The sequence below is a fragment of the Lissotriton vulgaris genome, chromosome 5 (assembly GCF_964263255.1).
Source record: "Lissotriton vulgaris chromosome 5, aLisVul1.2, whole genome shotgun sequence".
Lineage (NCBI taxonomy): Eukaryota > Metazoa > Chordata > Amphibia > Caudata > Salamandridae > Lissotriton > Lissotriton vulgaris.
The window spans coordinates 204,809,194-204,835,355 of record NC_141693.1 but is presented as its reverse complement, the minus strand read 5'-3'; the positions used below and the strand labels follow the sequence as shown (position 1 = coordinate 204,835,355).

General features: G+C 40.5%; 1 protein-coding gene across 2 annotated transcripts in view; it reads left to right on the top strand.

Moving 5' to 3' along the window:
• Window positions 1-26,162, top strand: part of RABL6 (RAB, member RAS oncogene family like 6) — a 385,105-nt gene that overhangs the window by 305,111 nt on the left and 53,832 nt on the right. Inside the window, exons 12-13 of one of the 2 annotated variants that reach the window (XM_086921172.1) lie at window positions 2,289-2,640; window positions 18,499-18,673. In XM_086921172.1, coding sequence (XP_086777298.1) covers window positions 2,289-2,640; window positions 18,499-18,673 — 527 coding nt within the window. The remainder of the gene's footprint in view (window positions 1-2,288; window positions 2,641-18,498; window positions 18,674-26,162) is intronic. The other variant, XM_086921173.1, reaches the window with a different exon arrangement.

Genomic DNA, 26,162 nt, shown 5'->3' with positions numbered 1-26,162 from the left:
CCCTCCTTACTTTTGCTGGTAAACTACATCAGTAATGAGGCACCTGGAGTTACACATCCCACAGAGTATGGTGAAGTCAGAGTGCATTATTACAGCAAAATTCTTGAGTTTTCCATGAGGAATGGGGAAGAAACCCAGGAATCTGTGCTGGTGCACTTCTTCCTGCATGTTTTCCCTCATTCCAGGCATATATCGCCACACAGATCACATTAGGTTTCTCCAGTTGAAATCTGCGCTGAGAGGGAAACTCACTTATAATGCTCACTCAGGGCTAGCAATGCCAGTTCAGTAGGTAACTCCATTAACCTGAGAAGGGGTGACTGAGGACCGTTCCCAGTTAATCGAGAAACCCACATCTTGATAAAGAGCAATTATACTTAGTCTCTACTCAAGACCTTATGTCTGAGAGCCTGCCTTCACGAGCCATGTACCTAGGTTGGGTACAAGTGAACGCTTTGGAAGAAGATAAACAACCAACACTTTGTCACCTTGGTGGAGCCTCTGGAGGCTGAAGCCAGGCCAATCAGGAGAAGAGAAACCTTGTAAATTGTTCCCCCTTAACAAATCCAGAATATATGCTATGTTTGAAAACTGGAAAGTGGAATTAAGTATTTTGAAAGTATAGCAGCATTCAGTCCTGAGACTGAATCTGCTACAAAGTAACCATCTACAACTTCTTTCTTCTCCGTAATTTTTGGTGAAATTGTAGAATTTGGCAAAATCCCCTTCTGGTACTTCAGTACCAGGAAACACTAGGAGTAGCTGACTTAGCCCATTTTCAATTACTCCCTCTTTTAATCTTCCCCTTTGCCATAAAGAAGCAGGTATCTTCTATCAAGATGTGTGTGATGTGAAGTCTAGGAGAAATGCTTGTTGGGAGATGGGATAGTTTCTTTAGAAAGGGGAGATAATGTCATGCTCAAATTCTTTGAAGCAACCGTGGTCCGAAGTTATTTGTTTCTCTTTGGAAGCTAGAACAGCATCCTATCCCCCACTGGGGTACTGGAATTCTGGCTGCTGAAGTGCTCAGAGTGGTTCATGACTTTTTGGAGAGGAGGATGATGTGGAACAAGGACAGTAGTTGTCTTCCTCTACCTGATCCTCTTTCCCTAGAGATTAAAAAAAAACACTTGCAGTAGATGCTGAGTTTGCTAACACAATCTGTTCACCTGTTGGATTTCTGGTATTGTTGGAATGTCTTAGTTGTGAATCACTCCCAAGTCTCCAGCATTGGCTCTACTCTGCTTAAACCTCTCAAACAAATTGTCTGCTTTTTCCCTGCAGAGATGTGGTCACTTTTTTCTATTTGACAATTAAGGTAGTAAGGTTAGGAAAGAGGTATTTAGCTTATTTGTACAGCTCACGTTTGCCCATGTGGTTCTTGGCACTGAACACCTGATGTTTGTTACTCCACTCAGTGGGAACGGACAGGAAGAGGAAGAACTGAGTGCACCCACTAAGATTTCCACCTGCGACCATGGAGTCAAGCACAGATTCCTTCAGTGGGTGCATTAGTCAGTAAAGCTCTCAAAAGCATTTCTGAAGAGCGAAATACTCAATGTACAAACACAACATTGACCACCTGGAGTGTTTTTGTTGCAACATTCTAATTCTGTTTTTACGGGGATCTTGTCTTTCTAATTCTAGCACCCAGGAACTGATGTTGTGTCCTACACTGCATTTTGCAGATAGTTAATGTTACATATCTTCAACATGAAAAGTCTTTGAGATGCAGTATTTTCAGTGAAATAGCCCTCTCCATAAAGCCACCACATTGTTGTGTCCCCACTAAATGATCGTACCATAGGGTTTTTCCTAATTACAAGATAACCACTCCTATGTACCTTTGCTTACAACTTCAGTTTTCCTACTCTTCCTTGTCAACCCACTCGTTTGTTATACATTACTTGAAATAACATTGTTAGGTAAACCGTTTTATTCCAGTGTCCTTTATATGAGTTAGAGTATGGAAACTTGACGCTCATACAATCATCGTCCTTCAGCCTTCTGTCCCACTCCTCTACTAGATCGCGTTATCTAATGCCTTCATTATTAGATTCTCCCTTGAGTTGTAAAAAAAACTCTGTGTCAGCAAAGATAAATGTATTTACCATAAGACTACGGTGTGATGTTGAATATGTTATGTATTGCTATAGTTTGATGTACACCCCATAAAAATTTATCTCCATATTATTCCTTCAATTCCTCAGTGTTTTTATGCTGATGTTAATTGTGCCTCAAAAATGTTTTACTTTTTTTCTGTACACGTTTGTATTTTTCCTCTCAAGGTCTTCCAAAAATTCCATCAAACAACAAAATGAATCTGCTTTCACAAAAGTAATGGAACCAAACCTGTTATTCAGCCCATCGCCACTGTCTGCACCTGAGAAAAATAGCAGCGCTAAGCTTTCTACTGATGTATTTGCTGGAATGGCCTTGACTCCCCAAGCTGTGTCGTCACAAGCTCTGAAGCCCCATACTGCAGGCCAGGTATCTGCGTCGAGACACAAAGGGAAGGAAGGGGGGAATACAGAGTCGGACAGCGAATTGGAAGGACCGATCGCCACCCAATTACTTTCGTTTGTTATGGATGACCCGGATTTCGAGAGTGAGGACTCTGACAAGGCAGCTAAAAAAGTGGTAATTTGCCAGTTTGATGAAAGGCTTTCGACTGCATGTGAGCATTGCATGGTCTTCTCTCCATCAGATATTATCCATTGTTTACACATTTAAAGGCAATAGATAAGGCAAGCCAAGTCGTAGGTTCTGTGTTCTCTAGGAACTCCATTAAGAGCAAGCCACACCATATGCCTCTGCCAAGTAGGGTACATTCTGCAATAAGGCTTGCTTTACTTCAGCAGCCTTCTCTGATTGTTATGGCATTCTATGGCATTGTTGCTTTATTTAAGAATCGTTGGCTTTCTCACAGGATAAATAGTTGTCACAAAAAAGACTTGATCCCAATATTTAAGGAACTGGTGTGAGATAATCTTGTTCCCTGTAAGGGTGTACTCTTTATCAGTGATTTACTCGATAAGGAGCATTCTGTTAATTCCACTCCCTCCTCCCAACAAGTAAGTGGCTAGTTTTACCAGACCAGATTCCTGTTTTTCAAATGTGGCATTGCATTGTTTTCAAAATATTCTCAGAATCCTCTCAACTAAAATGTTCAGATCTAGTTGATAGCAAATCATCGATCTTTTGATGTTGACATCATACATTGTCATCGGAATGTCAGTCAATAAAATTATGAGACTTTTCCCCAGAATTTGTAGTGCATAGTTTCTGGTAGTAGGGAACAGAGTGAACAATGTGAGTCACAATACCAGTTCTGTTGCCTCTGGCTTTACACTCAGTTTAATTTAACGAAACACACAATGAAATTGACTCTTTACTTTTTAAACATGGTGAGTGACTTAGAACCAATTGAGCTTCTCCAGGAATAACCTCTCTGTGGAAAAGTCTCACAGCAAACATGCAAGTAAATCTGGTGGCTAATTTAAAATATCTCACAACTTTTTAATGGTAGGTGTTATTCCCATTTTAGGATTTACTTTGATATTTGTAAACAGTAGAATATTTCCACCCATGTACTGGATCCTGCAACACATAAAAATACCTCGAATATTCATTTTTGAAAATAGTTTAGTGAAGAAAACTTGTCCAGAAGTGGCAATCTTCGCTTTTGAAGAAGAAAAGGACACTGCAGTTGAATGAATGAATGAAAAAGTATTTATAAAGCGCGTAGCTACCCTAAGGCATCCCAGGTAACTCCATCATCATTATATATCCTCTGTGGAGGAACCTGCATGCATGACCTCTTACACCTCAAGAAGAGGATGAGCTGCTGGTTGTGTCTCAGCAGGCTGTAATACTGCTTGTTCTTCACCCAAAGCAAATAGTAAATTCCTGGAGGTGCAACCTGAGCCAGTAATTCTTTCTCTGTATCCACCATCACTCCCACATCCTAAGGATGATACATCCACCACATGAGATAGAGGCACCAAGGTACAGTGATATCACGCTGAAGGCACAACATTTCTCTGTGGCACACACAATGCTGCAGTGCCAGATTTTGAAGACCTGATTCAGATTTGGGACATATTCACATAATCTATGAGCTATCTCCACACAGAGGTGTGTCCAGTGGATGAAATTGTGAATTAAAGAACAGGGTTGACAGAAAACTAAACACCTCACCACAGTTTAGAAGACAGAAACATCTGTCATCTCAAAATAGTAGCTGGAGGCTCCAAAAAGTATTGTGGTTCCCCCTATGAGCAAGCACTTTAGTGTCTCAACAAAACTTTTTCGACCCCAGCATCTATCCGGGCCACTAAGAGATGGTAAGAGAAGAAACCTCTTCATTTGCAAAGTCCAGTGTCCGCGCTCCATATTAGTCTTGTTAGTGTGTAAAAGATTAGGGGCCTCTTTGTCAATATAATCAGCTTCTTAGGAAAAGGACAACTGTAATCTTTAGGACCCATCAGATGGCTTCAACATTTCCCCTAGCAGCAGGTTAATGAGATCTTTATTACTATCCCTTGTAGGGTTCTTTGAAAGGGTTCATAGATCTCCTTCAAAGAAATAAAATAGAGTTCTTCAAGGAAGGACAACCTCAGATGAAATAATGACTGCAACCAGGGCTACTGCTCAATTAGACAGTGGTTGCTATGGTCACGGCTACTTATGAAGCATACACTGTAGCGCAGTTTACCACTGCTAATTCAGATGCACAGCACACACTCCTATACGTTACTTACCCATGCTCATTGTTATTCTTTGCTGATAGAGATGAGGAAATCAAGAAAAGATTCTTATGCTGAGAGTTTGGTTAGGCTGCAAAAGAGAAGCGTTCCCTAGGATCCAGCTAAAGATGTGGCAGAGAAGTCACTGAAATTAGTGGGTTCAATCACCTGTTGATAAAGGCATTGAAACAAGCCACTCCAAATCAACAGGTTTGATTTTCTACCATCAAAAGAAGGAGGCTGCCAGAAGTGAAGGAGCAAGATTCCATTGCTCCACTAGAAGTCCTAAATACTTGCTAATTCTGACTTTCAGGGTCTTGATGAGCAGAAACATACTTTATCATCATTCAGTTTGGCTGAGTATAACAAAAGACATAATGCTTCTAATCATAGTTTACAGTATTTACAAGGTATGGGGTTTTTGTTCTTGGTCTAACAACCCAGGGAATTGGTGGACCTGGAAACAGTCTTACTGTGTAAATATGTTGATGTCCAGAACAGTCTGTTTAGCTCTGGTATCAGAATCTTCTGTGTCTATCCTAAGCCATAGACAAAAAGGGAGGCGCACAAATAGATTTGGTATTATTACTGGCTTAAACTGTCAATATTTCACCAGTTCATATGCTGGGTATACAAAATGGCAAAGCGAACGGCGAACACGTGTCACCAAGAAGAAAATAAAGCGGTCTTGTCAATGAAAAATAAAAAATTAATGAGAAATCCAAAAAAGCAACAATATGTGTCTAGGTCTGCATAGCCCACCTCCAGGAAATGCCCTGTGTAGAGATGGACTACGGACATATCTTTCTGTGAAGATGAGAATCATTTGTATGACCCAAAACGGTCTGTGCCAGCAGTGGTAACTGGGGTCTTCTTCTCCTGTCCCGAAAGCTAAGCAGGAAACTTCTGTGCTTATCGGGTTTCCCTTTCAAGATGGTGGACAAGATCCTGCACCCCAACATTCTGTTGCTGTACCTTGCCGCCATTCTCTTGAATGCATGCAGTATAGAGAGCTGAACCTACCTTCAGACTTAATATACTTTCTTACGGGTAATCAGTAGAAGGGAAATGGAGCTCAACAAGAAATGCACACAGTATTTATCATAAAGTTAGTATGGATGTGGTGCTCATAAGGTGGGGAGATTAACCCCACTCCCCAATGTGTGATCAAAGATCACAAATGCAGTACAATCTTAGCCTCTAGCACACGCCTATATAAAATGCATATAGTTCATTCAGATATGTTAAAAATGTCGTAGTTGTCTTTGTATTCTTTCAGTCAGTTGTTCAGTTGTTTGTTCTTCGCCACAAAGCCAACACTTTGTTCGTCGCAAAAGGGGATTAACCCGCAAATTCCTCAGGGTTGTCTGTTTCTTAGAAGTCATCCTACCTTATTGCCGGTTGTAATTCCGTCCCGGTAAAGCCTGCTTTGTGCCCTGTAGTTAATTTCCTCATCCTCTAGCCCCTAGTAAAGTCTGATATATTTGTGTTTCATAACCTATTAAGAAGCAAATTCATTGTCAGTACCCATATCCGGTAAGGTGATAAGTTGCTCTGTAAACCACGTTGAGCGAGTTTGCTCGATATCCAGCATTATTGAAACACAATTATACCAGACTTTACGAGAGGCTGAAGAACAAGGAAATTACCTACAGGGCACACAGCAGACGTTACCAGACGGAATTACAGCTCACCAGCTGATTACACTTCAATTTTCCATTCCGGCAAATCCTGGTATTAGCCCTCTATCCCCTTGGCACTCCAAACTTTACTATCTTTTTGCAGCTTCTATTTATGTCATTATTTGAACTGATCTGTCCTTTGTGCTGTCATTCTCCCTGTTTTAAAACTGTTTTAATCTAAAGACAAAAAAAGAAAGCGCCCCTAAGTGTTCCACTCACTATTTCCAGTTATGTTAAGTATGGCCATCATTGGTACAAGGTTTGTGTATTGTGTTTCTTCCACAGTTGATAACATTGCTACTGCAGTTGTTTCCCAATGATGGATTCACTGACTAGTATCCTAAATACTGACCCTTTTACTATCGCTCATATACTACCACTGGATCATTGATGTAACTTCTGTACAATATTTCTTTTTCTTTTAAAGATAACTATCAAGACATTATATAAAAATATGATGTACACAACCTCATGTGATCGTCTGCTATGAAAGACGAACTGTCTTCTATATTCACATGTTGTGCATAATTCCACCAGCTAGCGGTTGGTTCCAGAAGTATCATCGTGTAAAAATAATAATAATTAAAATTAAGTTTTTTCAATGTTCAGTTTGTGTTGACGCTGGCAGAGCCAGGGTATTAAGTTGACCGAAAACCCTCAGTGTCACAGTATGTGACCATTTTTCAAAAAAAGTTCCACCGTTGGGTTTGGAGGTGCACACCAAGACTCTGAAATACATTCAACAGATAATGGGAAGTTGCTGAAATTTCAGGGATTGTCTGGCTCTCGCTGCTGGATTGAGGTTTTCTACAGAGTGTTCTTCAATTTGGTTGGACACTGGTATTGGAAGTAAGCAGATTCCTTGAGAACATCGACTCTCATCTTAGCAAGAACACAATCTTCAAGTTCTGTCCAAACTGCCGTAGAGAGTTTGCCCTAAATATTGAACATCCACTATGCATGTTTCCTTCTGCGTGGGCCCATAACTCTGATTAATAGAGTCAAAATACTTCTTGCCTGCTGGGCAGAGACTGACTTGGCATGGCTGTCGGAACTTGAGAAGCAGAGAAGTCTCTGTATTCAATGGAGTGAGGTTTCTCCAGTGATGACACCGTTAAGGCTAAGGGGGGTCAGGTTGAAAACCAGGAGAACCAGACATTTAGCTTATATATCAAGAGCTTGAAAGTTCTCACCATAGAAGGGAATGTAAGTCTATAGTGCCACAGTCAAAAAGTCTGCTGTAGATGTTGAAAGACAAGGCTTACAAATTGCCTGTGGGGACTGACGAAGTTTTGGAGCAAGAAAACAAGGCTGCAAAAACATAAGCCCTCAATGCCAAAAAGGCTTGCAATCGAAGAGCTCATGAATTGTCCACACAGACTGTTCTTAAGTCAATGAAAGCCAATAGTAAGGAATTTCAAAAAGGCATCACCTCATCTTCAGAGTACGATCAAGTTCAAGGAAAGACGGGCACCCTCAAAAGACAAGTTTTACAAGGACAAGAAAGCCTTCAACATTGGCAATGTAGAGAGGAAGGAGAGGGTACTAGCGGCAGATATAGAGGAGCTATTCAAAATGAAGAGTGTCTTCGTGAAATATATGCAGCAGCACATGATGCCTAACCTGGTAGGCATAAAGTGAATGAGACAGGAGCACAGAGCTTAGAAGCAGGCAGAATTTGAGACACATAGTGAAAAAGAAACACTATAGGAAGAAAGTGACGCTTACTGTTCCCAAGAGGAATTAGGCCACTATTTCTAAAGACAATTTCCCTCAAATAACATCTCCACTTATAACCGGGTGGTTAAGAAAGCTGCAGATGCCTTAGAGGTGCAAAGGGATGTAAGAAGCTAGACATGTTTTCTTTGGAAAACCCTGAGTCCTGTATATGGAAAGGATCAGTTTCTACATATGCTGGCTAGGATCTTGCAGGAGGGAAGAATCTGCCAAATCAGATATCTCTAGGGTAGAACAAAATAGTGTTCACTCAAGGTCATAAATACATACGATTCCCTGTTGAGCCTAACTCCGATATTGTGTACTGTGTGAAAAAGAGCCATGTCACCAGCATCCTTCGGCCTTCCTTCAGACAAGAATAGTAAAAGAGTAGGAGCAGTGGGCAGAAAGATGGGGAGGGCAGCTAGTACATAGTGGCATATTGCCATTTTTAACACCCTTCTCAACAGATCTAATGAGCAGCATTGGGAAGACATGGAAGACCTAATGTCAAACCTTCCTAACGAGTATGAGAAGAGGGCTCCGACCGTTATAGAGGCGGATAAAAACATCTCTCACCCTTAAGTCTGCATTAGATGCAGCTGACATTGTCAATAGACAATTGGCTACCAATACTGTGATGAGGATTCATGCGAGGCAAAGCATATCAGGATTCAAGTCTGAAATTCAGGACAAAATAACTGATATGCCCCTCATAGGGAACTATCTCTTTGGGCCAGTAATGTGTAACAGCCTGTAAGGCATTGACATGGTGAACAGGAATGCTAAAGTCATGGTGGGGCATTGGCCACCTTCATATATTTCCCTAGAAGAGGGCCCATAATAAAACCACCAACAGGGGCTCACTGTGGGCAGACACAACATACAGAGAAAGAGCTTTTTTCGTGCAGAGGCAGAACTTTCAGAGGAACAGCCTCTCAGTCCACCAAGAGACTTATTAGGAACCCCCTAGCACCTTTAGCACCAGCAGAGGGAGTATAAAGCTTCTACCTTAAAGCCCATTACCACAGACAAATGCATGCTGAATTTAAGAAAAGATGGGTAGAGTTCACACAGATTCCTCCAAGAATACACCCAACACTAAACTAAAAACATATAGGAAAGAGCAAGAGGAGGTACTAAAAAGAGAGGTGCAATAACTATTGGAAAAAGAAGTAATAGAAATTGTACCAAGAGGAACAAAACACGAACTGTGTTGAGTGTATTTCTTGTTCCAAATCAAGGCGTAAGCCTGCGGCTAATACTTAATCTAAGTTTTGTAAACAAGTTTGTCAAGAGACAATTGTTCCAAGTGACAACGTTACAGCAGGTGATCCCCTAGTGGCAGGAAAGGACTACCTGGCTGCTATAAACTTAAAAGATGCCTACTTTCATGTCCCCATTCATCCCTCACATAGAAAATACCTCCGGGTTGTGCTAAAAAGGATGGATTATCAGTTCAAAATATTGCCTTTTGGCACCAAGGTGTATCCCTTTCTAGACAAGTGATTGTAAGAGTGACCACATTCAAGCAATGCGAGGACAGCCTGCTAAAGAGTGTACACCTTCTTCACCAACTGTGGTTTTCAATAAATTAGAAAAAGTTATTGCCTTTCACTGAATGCAAAACACTTTTTATAAAAGGAGCAAAGAAGCTCTACCACTCCCTTAGTGGAACCTACACCTAGTAATAGCAGGGCTCATGAAGCCGCCTTTTGAGTCCATGTACAGAACTTTGCTTAGGCTTTTCACTCTAAAAACAGCACTTCATGTAGCACTCACATCACATCTCTCAGGAAAATAAGAAAATTACAAACGGTCACTGTACAAGAGCCTTTAAATATATATATATATATATATATATATATATATATATATATATATATATATATATATATATATATATATATCAGCATCCAAAGAGATCCCATAGCCATGGGAGCGCGCTCCACAGTGTGTGCTCTGCCCAGGGGTCGGATCCTGACCCAGGTAATTTTTGAAACAAAGGAGGCGGCACAGTCAGAGATCGATTTCAAGCCTTATTTATTGCAAGACTTCACCCCACCTGGGGTGAAGTCTTGCAATAAATAAGGCTTGAAATCGATCTCTGACTGTGCCGCCTCCTTTGTTTAAAAAAGAATAAATATATATATATATATATATATATATATATATATATATATATATATATATTCACAAAGATAAGGTAATTCTAAGAAAAACACTAAAGTTCTTATCAAAGGTAGTGTCCCCATTTCACTTCAACCAAACAATTACACTACCACCTTTCTTTCAAAGTCCAGCAGACGCTCCTGAAAGGGCGCTTCACACACTTGGTGTAAAGAAGGATGATAATGTATTATATTCAAGAAAAATATTTACTCTACGGGAACACTGGGTGCAGATCGTACAAACGATAGAGCACTGCTACAGTTTGGCCAGTAACAACTTACAAGCAAAGCACGGAGCTCATTTTACTAGTCCGAAAAGAGCAGTGCTCTATTTTTTTAGTCCGCTTGTCTTTGCAAGATATCTGCAAAGCGGCCACATGGTCATCGGAACACACCTTCCCAAAACACAATTATATTGATACCAACAATCACAACAAAATGACGGTAGGTCCCTTCAGACTCAAACATTTATTCTCACCTCCAGTTATTAATCCCTCCTCCACAGGTAGAATAAAACAGCTATTCAAAATATATATAGTATTTTACTCTAGAAGACACTTGACACTGCAAAGCAATCCAGTAACATAGCAGTAATTCTGGATTTGCAACTTGAAGATCTTCTAGACTCATCTGCGACTCTCCTTACCTGAAAAAGGGGTGGGGGGCGGGTTAGTGGAGCAATTTATTTTTAACCGATCCAAAGAGGAGGTCATATACTAGGTATCTGTCCATGTCAATTCCCAACTTGCATATAAAAAAGTTTTTTTTACTCTATATTACTTCTGGACTAACCAGTAGATGGTGGAATTATGCACAACGTGTGACTCTAGAAGCTTATCGAGCTCCAAACCATAATTGGTGGTATGTAGCAGATTCTTTCTGCTAATATTCTATATCTAAGATTGCACAGGTCATAAGCAAAAGAAGGCTGGTACATTGCACATTATATAAAAAAGTAAGTAATGTTCAATTTCTTTTTGATATTCCTTGCTTCCAAACTTGTTCATACTTTTCGATTAGTATTTGTTGCTCTTGGTTCACAAATGTAGCCAGAACATACCTCAGTCACCATTTCAATTTAATTCCATTGCATAAGATGAACACAACAGCGTCAGTAACTAGTATGAAACACAAAGAACATGTAAATCCCATGCACTTTAAAATAACACAACACATTAGCGGGAGCTCCACACACACAGAGCTAACACAACTCAGGTAGTGCATATATCCAACAACAACATACTCCCAATTTTCCGTCTACTGGGCAGCGATCACATTTAGCAATATAGCCAATAGATTAAGAATAGAAAAAACCCTCTATTGCCCCTTTCTGACACCAGCACATATACCACCTAGAGCTCAGTAAAGAATATGTTGCCAATAAACAAAGAGACCGAACAGAACAGTATACCCAAAACACTTCTTTAGCAGACTCTTTGGTTTATGGTGGACGGAGGTAGAAAGTTACCCGGACTGTTGAAATGTTACACAATCTTGTTATCTTATTTATGATCATACTTGAAATGGAATGGTGCACCGTAGAGCTCCTTATCCAAATGAATGATCAAAGCAGTTTATGATGAATATTCCTTTTTTATTTTATTCCTGCTCTTTTTTTCATGTTTAACATCAAATCCTTCTATGAAATTCAAATACATGAAACATCCAGCCAACGCGTTTCGTTCAAAGCATCTCACTTGAACTTCAACAGGGCTGTAAACAACATATATAATATAAATACATGAACATAACCAAAATAACACAAACGTAAGCATAACAATTCTTTGCACACACTAAAAAACAATACAAACACATATCTGGCACAATTTTAAAAGATTTATCTTCTTCCCTTATTCCCACAGAGAATACAAATAACACAAAGCACAAATAGTACCAGCAACATTGATGTACCACTAGAAGTGACAAAAAATAAATACAGTGACATGTCACCATCTCCAATATATAAAAACACAAATAATAAATATAGCACACAACTATCTTAATGACTTAGAAAGTAAAAGTAAGAATAGGTCACCATCTTAAACTCCATATCTGTAGCATCCAATGCTGGGTGTTTGGTTTACCCTATAATAATCCATAATATACTCCCTCATAGTTGATGTAATCTCATTTAGGAAACAGATAATAGATGTCATGGCTAGGACATGTTAATATTCAAATGAATACAGGCATACCTTCTAGATGTTAAATATGGAATGCTCCCATCTAATTTCTAGCCACAATTTCTATGAGTGGATACGAGATTATATTCCTCCTCCTTGTATTGGAGCATGTATAATTTATTTAATCCATACATATGGCAACGGGCTAGGTTTACCTGTCAGTAGCACCTAAAAAGATTTTAGTCATAGTCATGAAAAGATCAGGACAAGGAGGATAGTAAGCTTCATAATATATACAACTTTAAATCAAATGTAAGAACACAATCTATAATCAGGTAATCTACGAAATGAGTATTTTCAATAACAAATACTATCTTGTAGTCATCAATGGAGAGGAATTCCCCAATCCATTATAAAATATTTGAATTCCAATACTAAAAAAGATGAACAGTGTATTATACAACACTAAATTAGACCACTCAATAGACTTCTAATCTGTATGAATGGAGGCAAGCATTGTCCAACTCACATTAAAAGACCTATTCATGGAATCTAACAACGATAATGTATTAAGGGGACATTATTGAGCTTAATTTAAGTTCCGAGACTGACGGTCAGTGCATTGCTTAGAAAGCAATAGTTGTGTAAATCATTTCAACGTATCGGTCTAAAACCGAAGACATAATAAATTGGGATATGAAGACCGAAACCAGCGTAATTAAAAGAGTATGCACCAAAATAAATAACAGGCGCATATGGATATATCTCATTTTCCAAACACAATTCCAAAACGAACTCCTGTGTAATAGAGCCTGGGTACTGGTTCCAACAAGAAACTGGGAGTGTAAGAAAAAGTCTCATTTATTCTCAGAATTTAACGCTGTTCTGAAACGGACAAACCCATACAAACAAAGCTCACTCTCTTCAAATTCAAACGTGAACCTTAGCGTGTGTGTGATTCAACCTCCATACTAATTGAATCAAGAGATTGATGTGACAAACATGTATTTTTCATAAAAATAAACATCACACATAAACCTAAACACCTCTGAACGCAGACCTGCATATTAACAAAGTCAAAAAAATATTGTGGCAGGAAAGCTCTTTCCATGAATTGGACATTGCACATTGGCCTAATCGCATGTAAAACTAGACCTACATACTGAAAAAGTCAATGACCTATCATAATAAAAAGAGCGCATTTCGTATGTCAGACATGTAATGTAAACAGAAAGTAGATAGCGATAAAGTATCTAAAATTGTCATGGTAAGTGAATCTTAACTATTAACCTGTGCGGTAGTCCCCATATGTTAAAACGAGTTTGACATTTACCTCAAATGTACCGGTGCCGCACTCGTGCCGAAATCCCCGACCGTGTTTGAAAGTAGGCACCAGTGAATAAAAACCTACGCTGTTCGTCCGATTGACGTAGACAAATCTGATTGGGTGTGAAAGTCTATTCTATTTCAGTCCTAGCACCAGGGTATAAACAGCAGACATTTTGGAGGGGTCAAGTATACTCCGCACCAGATAGGCGCTAAATCACGTTTTGTTTGTCCTCCACACGAGGCGTAATCGAAAGATGTATAATGATTAATTTCTAGCAATGTCATAGTGAGTGAGTCTTAGATGTTAACCTGTGCATAGTACACAAATGTTGAAAGGGTTTGAAATTTACCTCAAAAGTACCGGTGCCGTCTTCCGCCGAAATCCGCAGCCGTGTTTGAAAATAGGCTCCAGGTAGTCTAAACCTGAGCTATTCGTCCAATTAGTGCCGTCAAATCTTATTGAATGTAACATGTAATTTGTCCATGCCCTGAAGTAAAGATGGCAGACATGTTGGAGGGGTCAAGTGTACCCAGCAACAACATAGGCACTAGTGTTCATCTAGTGTTTACCTGTAGAGATTAAAGCACCTTGATAAGAAAAATCCTCAAACAGGGTTATCGTGATAGAATAACCATATGGCAAATGTAACAACAAAAGTGTAAAACCAAAATGGTACATTTTAAAGTATCCAAAATGTATTGGGATAATCCATTATTATCCCAAGTGCGTTGGTGGCAGCCATCTGTTGATTAAACAATACCCGATTTATTATGTCCTCGTAATTCATTGTCAAAGGCAGTTAAAAGAAGCAATAGGTGATCTCAAGGTCATACCGCTAGTAAATATCAATAGTGAAATTCTCTACTTAAAGTGTTGATATGTTCCTTAGGAATATAAACCCACAGTGAAAGCAAACAGACTGTAAGCTTAACTGGATTTTGAGAGTGCAAGGTTACTCCAGTCCTCTCAAAGAGAGCCATGGGAGGGAATTATCTAACCTTATTAGGACGATGATGTAGGAGTATCTAAACGTGCACATGTGGGAGTTAGATGAGTAAACCGCAATAACTGGGGCGGAATTGATAAAGAACCAGAAAGATAGTCTATAGTCATCTCAAAAAGTAATGAAACTCATTATCAGTGCTGTTACCATGTGAGACTGACCCTAGTTGGCAAATCCATTCAACCTCAGTTTGTCTAAGAATTAATTCTCTGTCTCCACCCTGCACATTTGCAGTAGTACGATCAATACCAAAAAAACTGAAAGTTGGATCATCTGCATATGCTGCTCTATAGTGTTCAGACATGGGCTATCTAGATTTCATGATTAAAAAGGGCCCTGCAGTGATTTGTGTCTTAAGGCTACTTGTGTACTGCCAAAGTAGATCAAATTACAGTTACAGCTAATGATGAATACCACAAAACGTGTGTTACAATTGATGAAATGCCTTATTTTATGAACCTGCATTGTATTGAAACTGAAATCTTTCTTCATATTCAAATCAAATTGTCAAATGTTACAATTACTGCCATTGTAAAAACCAATGGTGCTTCGATGGTAACCACATCATATTTTTTGTTGTTATTGATGTGACATAACTAGGACTTAAAGAATCTCTAATTGTACGTCCTCTTTTGTATACAACAGTCAGATTCTCATTAATAAATGGTCGTAATCCCGGAATGTCCCACAGTAAATGCCAGGGCTTTCTAAGGGTTTTAACGAACTTCCCACTTTGTATTGTGTATTTGGTATAGAGAGCCAGTTTTCTGGTAGTGGATTCTAGTCCAGTGCTTTTCTTTTTCCTATTGTGGACACTAGTCTGAAGTGTGTTCGCCCTAAATAGTCTAGATGCCTTCCCTTCTGCCTCACATATTGCCCTACAGTCATAGCCCCGTGAAGGAAATATTCTTTGATATCCAGTAAATTATTCCTGAAATTTGTGTCCTCCCTGTAATTATGTTTTGTTCAGACCATTTCACCATAGGGAATGTTCTAAATGACTGACTTAGCATGTACACTTGATGCATGCAGAACACTTGCACGCCGTTTGTTAGCAAAACATAGTTATAGAAATCATCCCTTCCCTAATGTAAAAATAAATGTCCAAGAAATCAATACTATACCTATGATGGTGCATCGTGAGCTTTATATTGTAGGTATTATCATTAAGGTATACCAAGTAATCCAGCAGAGAGTCATTAGGGCCTGCCTAGAGGCAAATTATGTCTTCTATGTACCTCCCCCAGAAGATGATGTACTTACTCCAAGGGGAAGAATTTTTGCCGCAAGCATGCTCCCTCTCCTACCAGCTCATAAAAATTCCGGCATAAAAGGGAGGAAAGTGAAAGCCCATTGCAGTTCCCTGTAACTGGTGGTACCACTTTTCATCATACTCGAAGTAATTCTTAGAAAGAATCAGATCTATCATGTCCAATATCATAGCCTTGTAAGCATAATGATCAACTCCATCTTTGCCCAGAAAATATTGGACCGCCATCAGCCCAAATCTTTTTTTGATGCAGGTGTACAAACTGAACACTTCAAATGTAACAAATTGCAATTTTTCAGACCATAAGAAATCATTGAACTTAACAAGAATATCCTTGCTATCTCTGATGTATGAGGGTAAATTAGTGACATGTTTTTTGCAAAGGAATATCAACGCATTCATATAGCCCCTCTGTGTGTGAGCCCACCCTAGAGATAATGAATGGGTCTTCCCTTCTGGAAAGCCACCCCCTTTGTGCACATTTGGTAGAATATAAATGCAAGGAAATCTGGCATTCTCAACACGTAAATAGCGATACTAGTCATCCGATAGTAAACACTCATCCCTCCACTCAAATAGTATGCAATTGATATAGGTGGTGAGTTCTGGAGTAGGATTGGTTTAATCAATTTGTAACACTGTTGGTCACTAAGGTGGCGGGTAATCTCATGCATATAGCCTATCCTATCCATGATGATCACATTCCACCTTTGTCTGCCTCCCTGATTACAATATTTTCATTCTTCTGAAGCCTCAGAAGCACTTCTCTCTCATCGCGAGATAGATTAAATTTGGGTTGTGGGCCAGATTTTCTAGGGATATTAAGTAGTTGTAATTCCCTTTGGCACTTTATCCCCAAACTAATCAATGTTTGAATGATAGCCAGTGTAAGGATTAAATCTAGATTTATGCCTGGGCCCGGTGTCGCTACCAGACTCTCTGTAACGTTTAGATCACTTAATAATTTCTGCATATCTATGTTGTCATCATTTTCAATTGATAATAAACATAGTACATCACATATGTCACCAATTGTTTGTTTAGTCGGTAATCGTTCACATATATCAACCACAGGTGTACTTACTTGCTGTGAGAAATATTCTTTTAATTTCAAAGATCGTAGAAATGTATACAGCTCTATGTGAACGCACACCACATCCCCCCATTGTGTTGGACAAAACCAAGTCTTTTTTTCAATGCATTGCTTTTATTTTAATCTAAGGATCTACTAGAATTAATCATCTGAGGGTCCATCTGTATGACCCTTGATTGTGGTCTATGCACAGTTGTGTCCCTAACTACTGCCATTCCATTAGTTCTGTCATTAAATAAATGTGAATTATGGGGACCGACTCTCCTTATTTTTCTTTGCAGGTTAGCATGCATTAAGTCTCCTGTTTTCCCTTTCCCATTCCTCCCACCTTTCCTTGTCTTTTTTTTCTGTTTTTGCACGGTCTGTCGCCGACGCGAAGTCTTTCCAATTCCTTGTGAAAATTGGAGGCACCTTCCCCTTAAGGGTTGTCTGACTGTATTGTGCTAGACGTTGTACTCTCATTGAGGCTATAGAGCTACTACTCGCTGACTTAGTATCCTAACTTTCTTCCTTGTCCCTCTTTCTATCCTCCATTGTGTTTAAGTATCGTATTTTTTCGCAAAGGTATAAATACGACCATCTCTATAATCTCGATCGTCACTTTGATCTTACTCATTTTGTTATCCCTTAAGTATTGTTGGTGGTCTTCTTTTACCTTATTGATGATGGCATACTTCTTATCAATTAAATTCTTACAATCCACTGCCTTTATCTCTTGCTCTAAGTTCTCAATGTCAGTTTGAAGTTTCAGTCGCATATTTGAGAATTTGCATCATGGTGTAGGTTGCCCCCTCTAGGTTGCTTTCTCACTTACTCAGCAACTCCTCACCCAAATCTTCAAACGTGGGGAATATGAAAATGCGCAGACCTCTAGGGATTTTTTTATTATCTATATACTGCTGTAAGGTGACCCTTTCCCACCACCGTGCTAGTTCTTGTTTTTTCACACGTTCCAATTAAAAAAAATATGATAGCAATCCAGTGTTCTGTTTTTCCCTTGGTAATGATGGTGACGGAGTAAACCCTTTGACAAAACGATCTTGTGCCAGTTCTTCCCTTCTGTCAATTAGCTTCGGCATTTTGTATTATTTAAAGTCACGAAAACACTGAGTGCAGCAAAGTCCAGTGCGGAAATTTGTTCATAAACCATAAACTTCAAAATCACATCTTATTTATGGTAGGTTGTGCCCTAAATAAATGCTAGTCGTATAGCATAAAACTTAAAATAACATTTGCACTACATTAAGGTGTTTGTGGGTGACGTGTGAACAATTTATGATTTCTACAAAAAGCTTCTGTCATGTATTTCACTAACTTTTTTTCCCTCCTTCTTTTGTTCCAATTATATCTCTTGTCCTGTAGGATGACTTCCCAGTCCGCGAGGACATCTCTGACATCTCGGAAGAGGATCTGGCTACTGGAAAGCATGCTGAGACTCTAAAGCCCACCACTGTCCAATCCTTCAAATTGAAAAATGACTCTGATCTCTTTGGCTTGGGTACCATTGACAAGGCTACTAAAGAGAGCAGTGATGAAGGTAATGTAAATACAGCTTTTACATGAACAGCTTTGTTTTTGCATTGTCTAACATTATCGTCAAATCAATTGTGTTCTCAGGTTCTTTGATCGTTCAAACTAAACATTCATTGTGTACCATGACGTTTGGTCAGTTAAAAAGAAGTTTTACAGTATTGCATATCATGTCTTCCTATTGTTTCTGCACTTGATACCGTCATGATTTTCTTTTTGTGTTAGATAATAAAAAACAGGATGGTAAGAAGCTGAATAAATCCTTTGTTCAAATACTTATGGAGGATGGAGCTCCTATGTGAGTGCCAAAGATGAGCTTGATCAACAGAGGTTAATTGTAGAATCACAGAATGGCCTAGCATGCTCACCCTCACCAATGACATCTGCAGGATTCTGAATGTCAGAAATTCTAATCCTTGCAAGGTAGACTAAACCCCAGATCTTTCCGAGGTCAGTATATTGAGTGATATTAACATGGTAATAGTAATATTTCTTAGACTCCTCACCTTTACAATATTCCCAAGTGCTGGACTGGATCCAGAGAAATTCAACAGCAGTAATCGTGGGCGCTGGCACATGGCATTGTGGAGCTGCACGATGGCTCCCTTCCTCTCTGGAATGAGAGACACATGTACTGTACGCTGACATGAATGTCTTTCTTTCCGTGTCATCTGCCTGGATCCAGGACTTTGCTCCCAGCTTTTGTTGTTCTTCCAGCGGTTTCCAAAACTATTAGACAGTGTACTTGGAAAGTATGTCCCCTTCAAAAACTACAGGCTTCAAACCATGCAGAGACTGCAGGAGGTAAATGTTGGTCATGCACACAGTGTGTCTTTGGTGCCTTGGCTTCTGTCACTACTCCAAATCATGCGACATATGTGCCCTCGTGTACCTGAAAGCAATCCAGGACTGGTAGGTGAATCTGTACATAGTCTAACGCAAAGAAAGGTCGAGATGGAAGCACAGGTCTTACTGCCACTCCAGGTTTCGGTGTCTGTTCCAGTCACAAGGCTGTTCCCACAAATGATCAGCTTCCTGCTCAGTCTTCAAGTAATTCAAAGGGTAAGTTCAAGCGCAAACAAAAAAAGACAACACACCCTCAGCGCCTGAATACCCTTATGGGTGATTAGCTGCACTTTACAAATTTACATTACTTAACATCGGACCCATTTAGTTTGGAAAAGAGGGCACCCGGGGCAATAGGACAAACATCACAATCCTTCAAAGACTTCAGTTTCAGAACCAACCTCGCAGTGGATAGCAGCCTTGAAGGAGGCTATGCTGCACATCTTTAGTGCGACTTAGACTTCTTCTGGTGCGCCTTTTGGTCCTCATGGAGCTCCTGGGCTTCCAGTCCTAATACCGCTGGTGGGTCCTCCCACAAAGCCATCTGTCTCCTTGGGGCTATTGACCAGACCTTTATTGACTTCAGTACAGACTTCCACACCGGCCCCAGGATGTATTCCAGTTCCAGTTAGACTGACACGGATACTTACTCCAACAGTGGCCATAGAAGATCCAGGGTCAAACTCTAACCCAGTCCCTCTACCTTGACACAGCTATCTGCAGAGGCTCTATTCTCTTTTTAACTCTGAACCTATATAAGAAACGCATGGACTCCCTTAGGACACTGATGATTAGGGAAGAGTGTGATGAGTGGCCCCCTGCTCACTATACTGATGAAGCCCTATGCTTGGATATACAAAATGGCAGTGGGTTACACTCTTCCACTGAAACAGAGCTTGACTCACCACATAGGCCCCCAATGGAAGAATGTGTCTCATGGGAGAGCAACTGAGTTGCTGGACTTGCAGTTGCCTTTTTGTAACATTCTAATGGTTGGCAAATGCTGCAACCTGTGCTGACTCGGTCTGCGCCCTTGTTACTGCTTAATGGAGCCTTTACTGATGTTTTGATTGCAACATGGTCCAATCCTTGTTCTTAACTGCCAGTAGACGGCGAAATAGACCCACACCCGGTGATACAGGCCTCCTAACTAATCATCCTACACCTGAGATCCTCATTGTGCAGGCCTCAACAAACAAGGCCAATCTGAATTCCTTGCTAAGACTATCTGTGGAGGTATGGATACCACTTCTTGTCTTGGCACGGCTGTTGCCACCAATTTCATGCTTAGAAAGCACACATTTATGAGTTTGACCAAATTTGAGGGTGATTGGCAAACGTCCCTTATGTATATGCACTACGATTAGTCCAGATCTTATGGGGAAAAGCAGGCTTGATGCTAGAGAGAATTAAAGACCGCAGAGCTACTACATGTTTTTTGTGTTATTGACTCTAGCAAAACGATTACCTAATCAATTTAGTTAATTCAGAGCCTATTCTAGGCGGCTAGCCTATAGGCACTGTCAGCTTCCCCTACCAGTGGTACCACAGACAGTCTTGTCTTTTCTGGGCCCTAGTAAGTACCGCACAAGCCAGGTGCATCCACAGTCATCTAATTCTTCCTCCCCGAGCTTTAACAGCTGCCAAGCCATTTTAGTTCGTCCTCCATTGGTAATGTCATGCCTGTGGGTGGTAGAATCCCCACTTCTCACAACGCTCCTTCCCCCAACTGTAGATCCATTACGTCAGACAAATGGGTCTCACAGATCTTTCAAAGAGGCTAAGCCCTACCTTTCATTTCATTTGTGTCCTATTTTGCCCCCATGTCAAAGCAAATTTTAGAAGAGTGTTTGCTCATCCGGATGCTGCCAGTAAAACTTTTACTCTGCAAGTGTGCCATTAAACGGGTCTCAGACTCTGAGAAGGTGACAGATGCTTTTCACTCTACTTTCCTCCCCCAAAAACAGACGTAGATCTCAGTCCTTATCTTTGAACTTTACCCATTGAATTCCTTTCTGGGGAATAATGAATACAAATTGCTCACACTGCCTCCAATCCTATCCACTCTTGTACCGGGAGACTGGATAGCTGACCCCGGTCTTGCAGGACACGTAGTTCCATATACCCTTTCAGCAGTCCCACAGGCGATAGCTGCTCTTCAAAGTGGGCAAGAAACACTTTCAATTTGCTGTGCTTCCCTTTCTGCCTCATCACAGCCCCTCGTGCATTCACAAAAATGATGGCAGTGATGGTCACCATCTTTGGAGGTCAGGAGTAAATGTATTCTCATACCTAGACCATTGGCTTCTAAAGGTGGGATCTCTACTTCAGTTGTGGACCATCTTCTTACGACTGTCAACTCTTGACATCATTGGGTTTCACCATCAATGAGCCGAAGTCCCACTGAAGCCCCAAACAGAGGCTTCCATTCATTGGGGCAAGTCTGAACACAGTGCGTTCAAAGGCCTTTCTTCCATCGCAGCACGTCAGGTACATTCAGAGTATGAACCTGATGTTTCATGATCAGTTCTGTATATTAGTAAGGACAGCTCTGAGGCTTCTGGACCTCATGCATCCTCCTCATCCACAGCGCCATGTGACCATTCAAGCACTACCGTGGAGCCTCAAATCGAAGTTGGCTCTGCATCTGGGCTGCCTCTCCGACTCAGTTCAGATCTCAAGGTAGATTGCTCAGGTTCCGCAGTGGTGGCTATCAGATGGTGGTCTGAACCATGGCAGGCTGCTACCCCTTCCTCGCCCAGAGCTTGTGACCATCACACCGCTATCTTATGGGCATGAGGAGGTTCGCGTGGGAGTATGTTCAGAGTCCTGTGGCTTCGGGCAATCTGCTTAACCCTCAAAGCCGTCGTGCCATCCAACAAAAGGAGGCTGGAACATGTTCTCACAGATCACTACAACTATCTGGAACTGCAGCAAGTAGAGCAGAGTGGGTTTCTTGTCCCACTGCAAAAAGGTTGTGTGCCTTTGGTGGTTGCTGGAACAACAGATCTTATTCCTGGTCGCCAACCACCTGGCAGTGTCCCTTGCCAGTGCAGATCAACTGAGCAAAAACCACCCTACATGCCCTACGTTCTTCCTAGGCAATTTGGTGTTGATGACTCATGCATCTTTCCTTCTTAAGATTGTGACACTCTTCCATGTTGACCAGTCTATCATCTTGCTTGCATTGTTGCTCCTCTTCATCCTTCGGAAGAGGAGATACTCCATTGCCTTGATCCAAAGAGGGCATCAAGCTTTTATCTCAACAAAACAAAAGATTATCAAGTAAACAATGAGCTCTTTGTCGGATTCTTGGGTGCACAGAAAGGCAGTGGATGTAAAAGAGGACCGTGTCAGAGTGGATAGTGCTTTCCATTAAGATCGGTTGCTCACTGACCAAAAAGCAACCCGAGAGCCCATTTCACCAGGGCCAAGGCTGAAACAACACCATTTTCATGTTCTTCTTATCTGCAAACTGCAAAATCAGTGACCATGAATAGATTCCAGGCAGACTACTGCCTTGACAGCCAGATCAGATGAGAAGGTAACTTGGCCCGCTCAGTCCTTCATGGCTTTCAGTTTGTCTATTCCCTGGACTACCAGTACCTCGTCTTTGGAGAGGTATTCCTTTGCAGTGCCATACTAGGAACCCAAAGCAGCCATGGCAAATTTAGTCAAGACCAGTCCCAATTCGATGTGTAGCAAGCGAGCCTGGCCCTTTCAAAATAATTTTGTTTTTTTAATGGCAAAATTGGTAGGTTCTACACCACATTTTTCATGTATATTCAGATGTGTTCACTTTTAAAGCTTAATAAATGATGACCTTACAGGTCACAAGGATACCCATTCATACCCATAGAAAATCTTACTAATAACAAAAAAAAGACTGACCAGTCTCCAAATTATGTCTGGTGAGTGTAGCGGGTGATCTGGACCATTCCAAGGACGGCACTCTCTCCCAAGAACATTTGTAAAAAAAAATGGGATGCATGTTTCAACTTTTAAAACATAGTAAATGAGAACATTACTTACAGTGCACTAGGATACCCACTGACCTCTGCCTTATTTAATCTATTACAGTTTAACACTTCATATTTTTAAAACATTTAGTACCTCATTAAGCTGCTGCAATCTAGATACTGCATAAAACTGATTTCAAATGTCTTTTGATTAAACTTCTTGTCCTTTATTATATGTAAACAATGTAAAACATTGTACTCCGGCAAGATTTTTTTAAATGAGGGTTTTGTTTAGTACAGTTACTTTTAAGAAAAGCAGACTATGATTAAGAACGTTTGCTTGCCCGTGCGAAGGCCTCTAATAAATATATGTATTTCACTGGTTGTGGATTCGGGTCTATCATGAGGTGGGAAAAAGACCTCCACTACCTTCAGGTAATAGTGTTGAGCAGGGTTCAGGGGCCAACAAAGTATTACTACTGGGAAAATTGTTGGGTGCACAAGCTAAAAGGCAACCACGATGAAATGTGGCTTCGAGAGTTCAGATAATATGGGAATTTCTGGGCTAATATCATAAAGTAGAAGCCTCACACAAAGGAACGTGTGTACAGGAAGAGGGGCCCTTTACACCGGCAACATTACCCACTATGGAGGATCTAAGGCTGGACACTCTGACCCACCTGTTACTCAGATTTTGTGGGCAAGGTACACTGGCTTGCCCATCTATAATGACTTTGAAACAATTCCACATCATGGCCATTCGTATGTAATTAGAGTCCAGGCATAGCTTCTTCTACTACCTGCTGCATTACTGAGAATGGAGACGTGCATGTGGATTATAATTCTCAACCATAAACACTGCTTCGAGCAAATCATATAAGACTTGTAATGTCACACATAGGCACAATAGTGATGTCGCTCTTATGTGAACTAAACATTTTGCAGTGCCAGGTTTTAAGTTCATGTAAGAATGACACTTCTACACTTTCATTTGGCAGCTCACGGTTGATGCTGCTGGCCTGCTCGTGTGTGGTCTGGACTAGGCCTTCCTGCGTGGTGATTCCTTTCTCTGCCACCCTGCATGGCCATCTGCAACCATGTGTGCATTTGTCACTATTTTATTTCCATGCCAGTCATTGTAGAACTAAGACAGGCATCTGCTGTGCAGCGCAGTTGTCTATTTTTATTTCCATGATTACTGACATGGGAATAAATGACTGACAATGGCACTAAGGTTATTTCATCCAACTCGGGCTTGAAGTTGTCATTCTAAAGCTGGCCCCAGGATCTAGCCAAACCCTCCCTGGAGGCTGGAAAGTGACTCAGTGACTTTTTGCCTGCTGATTTTGTTACTCAGTTGCAATTTTGCAACAGTGCTGCAAAATCAAACCTGCAGTTACAAAATCGGCCCCCAGCCTCTCATGGGAAACGCCTGGTGCTGCTGTTCTGGAGGTGAGGAATCTGTAGTTAGAAGTATCCGTCATAAGTTTCTTGCCTTCAGTAACCCTCTTACTGGTTGATATTCTTTCTAACCACAGATCCCTCAATTCTGTCCCACCTCCCCATTTTAACATCTAAAAAGGTCTTAAGATCGTGATCAGCTCTCTGTTGCTAACAATTGCGATTCTCCTATTAACATGTCTAGAGAATCTAGATTTCATTAAAGACAGGGAGGCTCACATTATGCTACATTATGCAATGACTTTTAATTGCAGATTCAAGCAGCCGCATCACAATACAAAGGTTCCAATAAGAACACTGAGATAAACTAAGAGAAATAACATAGCAATTATCTGCCTCTTTTAAATCAGGCGAAAAGAAGATCCAGAAGAAAGGAGAGAATTCGAAATGAAATCCAAACAAGAGTTGAAGAAGGCGACCAGCCAGTGAGAAACCATCCAACATAGCTCAAGTAAAAGGGTTATCTGAAAAGAAAAAGGGCAATGAAAATTGTGTCCAAACGAACAGAGTAATCACAATGAATTTGACAATTTAAATCACATGTCAATGCAAACATATTAGAAATAACATGTCAATGAAAAAACATGAGCAATCAGGTTATAAGTGAGAATAATTATGAGACTCCAAATACCAAACAGGGAATGGGATGGGTGGGATAATGTGAGTCTCCGTGTCTTTAATGAAATCTAGTTTCTCTAGGCATGTTAATAGGAGAATCGCAATTTCATTACAAGAACGGAGGCTACATTATGCATGTTGGTAGCCTTGTAAAACGATATTAGACATATGTTCAATTGGTTTACAATAGTGTCTTGTGAAGGTACAAGCATTAGACCAGTCGGCAGCTTTAAGAATATCATCCAACTTACCTCCGGACCAAACTGACTTACTCGCCTTAGCACCTCTGAGAGAATGAGCTTGAAACTTGGTTATATCGATACCTGCTAGAGTCATAGCGGACTTAACCCATCTAGCAATTGAAGTGGAGGGAATGGCCTTATGAGGTTCAACAAAGGAAATAAGAAGCTGATTCTCATCAATAGGCTGCAGGTTAGACATTGTCTGATCATAAGCTTTCATACATTCAACTACACAAAGTTTCGGGCAAGGGTTGAAACGAGGATAAAAGATTGAGTCAGACATGGTCTTGGTTCTTCTGTAGACCTCAAATTTGACTCCAAACAATTTATAGGACCTGTTAGGAGATCTCCAGAGCTTTAACGTCAGAAA